Raw genomic sequence first — 7,855 nt, 5'->3', positions numbered from 1 at the left:
ATGCTAGCCCAGGGTACGTCTTCTCTAGTGACCCTTGGTGATTGCTGCGAGATGCAATACTTCGTCCCTGAGTAGAAGGAACAATAATTTGGAAAGCTGTCTCTGTTTTCTTCCTTTCACTGCCGGAGTTATGCACCTAGGGAGGGCTGAACTGCTGAGACAGGCAGGGAGGGAGAGAGATCACCAGTTTGACGTTTCCTGAAAATAGTGATTTATTCTCTGTTCAGCTATTTACAGAGATGGTTGGTTTGGAATGCTGTGAAGGTCACACGGCTTGGGTGAAAAATTCTTCCATGATGAAGAATCCTTTTCATCTCACTTGCTGGCTGTCTGGTTGAGTTAATATTCAAAAAGCATGTTGCTGAAAGGAGAAAATACAATCGATGACACAATTCCTAAATATAAAAGCTGCCTCTTCTGTGGGTCACAATGCAAGAGTCAGGTTTTCAAATGAAGCCCCCATGGCAGTCTCCTGGCTCCCCTCCTGGCTGACATGCAGTGCTTGCTCTGACCCTGGGAAGAGGTTCTGGCCTGTGTGGCTTGAGTGTCTCAGATGGAAAACATGGTGAGGGTCATCTAGAAGTTTCATCTGAGGCAAACTTAAAACCCTTCACAAGAAAAAATATTGCCCTGGAGACAGTATCTCCAGAAGAAGGCAGATGTCACTGGAAACCTGTATTAAGAGAGACACTTCCCCGAACACACATCCACCAACTTCCTGAGTCCAGCCATCTGAAGACCCTCAGAACAAAGACACTGATAAGCCATGTCCCCCTTGTTAGGGAGGTAGAGACTTACAGGGAAAGTCATCTGTGTGGGTCAGTTGTGTGGTTCACCCTTGATAAATCATAAACAACCTGAAATAACTCCTAGAGAATAATGAGGCCCCTCCAAGAAGGCTCTGAAGATCTGATTCAGACTCTGATTCACAGTGGTGTTAATGGGAGTTCAAATAGTCTCCTGTCAGCCAACTTTATAAGACGCACAAGGTGAAAAATGAAGAAGATTGTAAACATGCCAAGCTCTTCTACATGGGTTCCCTCCAGAGGGTTTGAATAATAGCCATTACACTCAACTTACGCTATCTGAACTCATCTTCTTGCGGTATTTCCTCCGGGTGCAGTAGACACTGACGAGAGTGATGATCAGCATCACGACAAACACGGCGACAGTGGAAGAAACAGCAATGACAACGGTGTCTTGGGTGGACCCTCTCTTCTCACACAGTCTTCCCATGTACCACCAGTCTTCTCCTGCAGGACACCTACACGAAGAGATGTGGTGACATTTACGGTATCGTATGGGTGACATTTAACTGTGAACATCTTCAGAGTTAAAGGGCCCTTGCATATTTGAACACAGATAGTCACTGACGTAGGTAACTATTTGACCCTAGACGACCTGAACCAATGAAGAGAGCACCAGGAGAGGATGATAACTAATCTGATACCGAGTTAGGAGCCGGGAGAGCAGGGAGAAAGCCTCCTGAGGGATCTGATCCACTGCTGTGGGTGCCACACCTTGGCTAAGGACTCAGCACTTTAGCGTGCTCATCTAGAAAATGGGGACCTGAGAACCTGCAGAGTCGAGGGACAGGACTGCTGTGAGCATTAAGACATGGAGTATTATAATAAGATATGTAATATAATAAGATATGTAATATAATAAGACATGTAATATAACAAGATATGTAATATAATAAGACATGTAGTATAATAAGATATGTAATATAATAACACACAATATAATAAGACATGTAATACAATAATATATGTAATATATTGTGTACTATAATAATATATGTAATTCCATCAGTTAGACTCTAGTGCACTATGTCCTCACAAATAATTGTTATAGTGGCTGCCAGAGACCCAAATCAAGTTCAAAAGAGTAACTGTTCTGGACAGTTCTGTGTCAGCTTGATGTCATTTGAGAGGAGGGAACCTCAATTAAGAAAATGCCTCCATAATATTCGACTGCAGTCAAAATACTCAATAAAATACTGGCAAACCAAATCCCTGAACACACAAAAATAAATCCACCATGATCAAGTAGACTTAATCCCAGAAATTCAGGGATGATTCAACATACAAAAATCAGTCAATGTAATCTGCCATATAAATAAACTAAGAGAAACAAAAAAACATAGTCATTTTATTAGGTGCTGAAAAACCTTAACAAAATCCAATGCCCTTTCTTGATAAAGGTCTTGGAGAAATCAGGGATACAAGGAACATACCTAAACTTAATAAAGGCAATATACAACAAGCCAACAGCCAGCATCAAACTAAATGGAATGAAACAAAGTGTTTCCACTGAAATCAGGACAGAAGACTGGCCGCTCTCCCCTTATCTATTCAGTATAGGATTGGAGGTTCTAGCTAGAGCATTAAGACAACAAAAGGAGATCAAGGGGATACAAATTGGTAAGGAAGAAGTCAAACTCTCACTATTTGCAAATGATATGGTAGTATACATATGTGACCCCAGAAACTCTACCAGAGAACTCCTATAGCTGATAAACACCTTCAGTAATTGTTGGAAGCTGCAGATTCCTGCCCCCTTGATTTTCTTTGCCTACTTCAGATTCTTTGCCTACTCAAGTGAGCAAAACACCTATGCCTGCACGAGACCTGGCTTGCAGGTGAACTGAGCATGAGCTCTGAGCACTAGACCTTGCCTGCAGCTGCTCTGAGCACGAGATCTGAACTCGAGGCCTGCAGCTGAAAAATCCTGAGAACTGGGCGTGGCTAAGGATCCCTATATTAGCTTTCTCTGAGCATAATAAACTTGGCATTTGGCCGTCTTGTATCAAGGATAACTTGTGTTCGCATCTCTCTGACTCTGTGTCTGTCTGTACAGAAACGTACTGTACAGAAACGTCTGTACAGAAACGACTGTCCAGGCTCCATTCCCAAGGCACTTGCACAACTGGTCCCTTAGTGGTACAGGAGCTACAGGCCTAGTACCGTAGTACATGTAGTAGAGGCACAAACCATATGGTAGAGCAAAGAGCTCTTGGAACTTTCAGGTTTTTACAGTTGGAGGCCCCACCGGGATAGATACAGTGTTCGGTTTTTACAAGTAATGTGGCAGGACACAAGCTTAACTCAAAATATTAGTAACCTTCTTATATACAAATAAAAAACAGGTTGAGAAAGAAATCAGAGAAACATAACCCTTTACAATAGCCACAAATAATATAAAATATCTTGGGATAACCCTAACCAAACAAGTGAAAAACCTGTATTACAAGAACTTAAAGTCTTTAATGAAAGAAATTGAAGAAATGTCAGAAAATGGAAAAGTCTCCCATGCTCTTGGGTAGGTAGGATCAACACAATAAAAATGCCAATATTACCAAAAGCAATCTACAGATTCAATGAAATCCCAATCAAAATCCCAGCACAGTTACAGTCATCGAAATTAACAATATTCAACTTCATATGGAAAAACAGAAAAACAATCCTGTACAATAAAGGGACTTCTGGAGATACCACCCATCACCATTCCTTACTTTAAATTCTACTATAGAGCTATAGTAATAAAAATAGCTTAGTATTGGCATAAAGGCAGACACATGGATCAATGGGATTGAATCAAAGATCTTGTTATTAATCCACACACTTATGAACAAACTTTTGACAAAGAAGCCACAATTGCACAATAGAAAAAAAAGAGCAGCTTCAACAAATGGTGCTGTCATAACTGAATGTTGATATGTAGAAGAATGAAAGTAGATCCATCTCTATCCTGGACATTCACAAAACTCAAGTCCACATTTGGACTTGACCTCAGCATAAATCTAGTTACACTGACCCTGATAGAAGAGAAAGTGGGAAGTAGCCTTGGATGCATGGGTACAGGAGACCACTTCCTAAATATAACATCAGTAGCACAGACACTAAGAGCAACAATTAATAAATAGAACCTCCTGAACTGAGAAGCTTCTGTAAGAGAAAGGACATGATAAATAAGACAAAACAATAGCCTACAGAGTGGAAAAAGATCTTCACCAACCCTACATCTGACAGAGGGCTGATTTCCAAAATACATAAAGAACTAAAGAAACTAGACATCAAAATATCAAATAATCCAATTAAAATGGGTACAGATCTAAACAGAGAATTCTCTACAGAAAAAAAAAAAAACTCAAATGGCCAAAAGACATTTAAAGAATTGCTCAACATCATTCCCATTAGGGCAATGCAAAAAAAAAAAAAAAAAAAAAAAAAAAAAAAAAAAAAAAAAAAACCAACCAACCAAACAAACAACAACAACTCTAGGATACCATCTTACACCTGTCGGAATGACTAAGATAACAAACACTGATGACAATTTATGCTGGAGAAGATATGGAGTAAGGGAACACTCCTCCACTGCTGGTGGGAGTGCAAACTTGTACAGCCACTTTGGAAATCAATATGGTAGTTTCTCAGAAAATTGGGAATTAATCTACCTTAGGGCCTAACAATACCACTCCTGGGCATATACCCAAAGGATGCACAATCATACCACAAAGACATTTGTTCAACTATGTTCATAGCAGCATTATTCATAATAGCCAGAACCTGGAATCAACCTAAATGCCTCTCAACTGAAGAGAGGATAAAGAAAATGTGGTACATTTATACAATGGAGTATTAATCAGTGGTAAAAAAAACAATGACATCTTGATACTTGCAAGGAAAAGGATGGAACTAGAAAAAAAAATCCAGAGTGAGGTAACTCTGATCTAGAAAGACAAACATGGCTTGTACTCATTCATAAGTGGGTATTAGAAGTAAAACATAGGATAACCAGGCTCAATACACAACCTCAGAGAAGCTAGGAAAAAAAAGAGGACCCTAAGAAGAACACACATAGAGGGCCCCAGCAACGGGAAATAGTTAAGATCTCCTGGATAAACTGGGAAGGGGAGTAAAAGGGAGGGAATGGAGGGTGGGAACATGAAGACTCCAGGTAACTGCATTGGGGGAGGGACAGAGAGAGGGAGCAACGAAAGAGATATCTTGATAGAAAGAGTCACTATGGGGTAAGGAGAAACCTGGTGCTAGGGAAATCCACAAGGATGACCCCAGCTAAGACTTCATTATTTACACCCTCTTCACTACTGCTAGGAGTCTTAACTGGGGTCATCCTGTTGGAGTTCCTACACTAACTTCCTTAAATGAGGGACTACAGTATAAAAGTATAAGCCAAATAAATCGTTAACTCCCCAACCTGCTTTTCTTATGGTGTTTCATCACAGCAATAGAATCCCTAACTAAGACATTTTCTCAGTGCCATCCTTGTGCATTGTCAGCATCAATTCCAGCAGGACAAGAACGTATCTAGTGAGAGAGTGAGACAGTGAACCTCCCAAGTGAGCCCTCACCTGCACTCGGCTCTATCGTCATGGACAGTGCAGATTCCGCCATTCTGACACTCAACCTCTGAGCAGGAATTGTGGATGGTCGAGGAGGGGTCTGGGATGGTCGACTTAGAGTTGAGGTGAGATATATCTGCAGAGGGAAGGAGAGAACATGGTGGAAATCAACTTTTGTGTTATTTGTTGTTGACACCAGATAATACTCAGAGTTCAGGCTTGTGACAAAAGTATGTGATGTTGGTGCATGATCCAGCAGCATTTGTGTGCAGTCAAATGAGAAACAGGCAAAGTGGCTTTTGGTGGCAGACTTGATGTCACTCTCCAGACCCCATGTTTAAGAAAAAGCCATATGAGGTCATGCATCGTTATAATCTCAGCAGTGGAGAGCCAGGGAGACAGGTGGATAATGGGGTTAGAGACCAGTCAGCCAACCTACCAGGTAGAAGTGAGAGACTGTCTCAAAAAACATGGTGGGTGGTAGTGTTTAAAGCAGCCACTGGTACACACACACACACACACACACACACCAAGTTGGGGAGCTGGGTGACAACCGCCATGCTTGGCTGTCAGTTGGGGCTCTGAAGGCCAACTCCTGCTCAGGGTGTTGTGTTTCCTGTGTGACGAAATAAGATAATACATTTCCAGCCTAAAGATTTCAACTGTTACTCCATAAAATAGTAAATAAATGTTTAACTCTATAACCTTTGATGTTTCAAATTAAGCTATTTTCATATTTCTAATCATTCATACAAAAAAGTTCCCATCTGTGTCCAGTTCCTCCCACATCCTATAACAAATCTAAAAACAAAACCCAGAAGAACACAGCGGACAACCAATGGCTACAATGAGGAACAAGCTCCCATCAAACTACTGCTGCTTCTATACCTTCAACAGTCAGCAGGATGTAAACATCATCTCCCTTGATGAACTCCCTGCTCTTCAGCCTCTCTTAGGTTATTAAGGCACTGGTTCCATAGCCTTTGTTTCTGTAATACTGAGTTCCATTAGGGAAGTAAGCCTTATTTCCCATCTTGGAAGGCCTGTCCCAAAAATAGTCTCCATTACCTAAAAAAAAATTTATGTTAATAGGCTGTGTTTAGCATCATCATAATTTTCAGTGGTAGGAAAGCCCAGGCTGTGAGACACAACTAGGATGAAGTTGAGGAGAATTGATTGATGCCATTGACCTATGATGTAGCCCTAGGCACTTCACTGCAACTTTCATTCACATTGCACCTCAGGAAATGAGATTGCTCATGAGTGAGAACCAAACCCTAAACCAGTGGTTCTCAAGCCCCCTAATGCTGCGACCCTTTAAGACAGTTCCTTATGTTAACCCTAAAGTTATTTTCACTGTTACTTCATAACTGTAATTTTGCTACAGTTTGAATTATGATGTAAGTATCTCTGTTTTCTGATGGTCTTAGGCAACCCTTGTGAAGGGGCGTTTGGCTCCCCACAAAAGGTTGGGACCCACAGATTGAGAACTACTGCTCCTAGACAATGAGTTGAAAGCTACCAGGTGGGGAAATCACCCCTATGTATGGTGTCTGTTACAAAAACCCTTCTGTGTGGTGGGATCAAGACTCAGCAGCCTTCTGAGCTGCAATTGATCCTTTAAACTGAGTTAAGGCAGTGAGTGGCTGAGAGTTTCCTATACGAACAAAGAACAATTTATCTCATAAACTGAACTTAATGGTATCTAGTGCCATCCGGAGGGACGTGTTGGAAGGAATGAAATATTCTGCATGTTTAAACCTTCCAGTTTCTGTTATTTTTTTTTCTATCAGATTCAGTCACTATTTCCTATGTCATTTTGATCCATCCTTGCGATTTATAAAATTCCTTTGATGATATTCGCTTTCCCATAATCCTATGTTTCCCTGTAGTCAGTGTCATTTTGATCCATACTTGCGATTTATAAAATTCCTTTGATGATATTTGGTTTGCATAATTCTATGTTTCCCTCTAGTCAGTTTGCAGGGACAAAAGACTGGTGAAATTCCAAGTGTGATCATGGCTCCCTAGGTGATGACTCTTTTTGAGACTTGGAATGTAGCCACCATCGATGACAACCCTCTTCGGTGCGATAACAAGATGTCACCACCCACTTCCATCCTGTTGACACCAGTGTCCCAGCAGCTCCATTCTGACTGAAAACCCTCTTCTCAAGAGCTGATTGTGTCCCACAGTGCCAGCAGTGTGACCAAGGCAGCATGGGCGAATGAAACTCACTGTCATATTGACCTCTCCTAATTCTCCTAACAAATCTATGGGGCTATTGTTCCTGCCTTGGTTTAACAGCCAAGAACCCTGGGACTTCAGGAAGGGGTTTCTTTGGGATCACATGACTAATGAAAAAAAAAATTGACCCAAACATGCCAGCCTCTAAAGCCAACACTCTTTAGCCAATACCTAGAATGCAGGGATGATTAACTCCCAGTGTTTTTGCTAACATTCCTAACAGCCTCGGCCTGGGGACTA

At 41.2% G+C, this 7,855-nt stretch overlaps 1 protein-coding gene across 1 annotated transcript in view; it reads right to left on the bottom strand.

Moving 5' to 3' along the window:
* Window positions 1-245: 245 nt before the first annotated feature.
* The window catches only part of LOC126497087 (meprin A subunit beta-like), a 29,440-nt gene continuing 21,830 nt past the window's right edge, over window positions 246-7,855 (bottom strand). The window contains 4 exon segments of the mRNA XM_050134917.1: window positions 246-361; window positions 1,081-1,264; window positions 5,378-5,504; window positions 6,257-6,436. Coding sequence (XP_049990874.1) covers window positions 347-361; window positions 1,081-1,264; window positions 5,378-5,504; window positions 6,257-6,436 — 506 coding nt within the window. The 3' untranslated portion in view covers window positions 246-346.

This window comes from Alexandromys fortis, unplaced genomic scaffold (assembly GCF_014885135.2).
Source record: "Alexandromys fortis isolate MF-2015 unplaced genomic scaffold, M_Fortis_MF-2015_v1.1 scaffold_25, whole genome shotgun sequence".
NCBI classification, from domain to species: Eukaryota; Metazoa; Chordata; class Mammalia; order Rodentia; family Cricetidae; genus Alexandromys; species Alexandromys fortis.
This window is presented reverse-complemented; position numbering and strand designations above follow the sequence as displayed.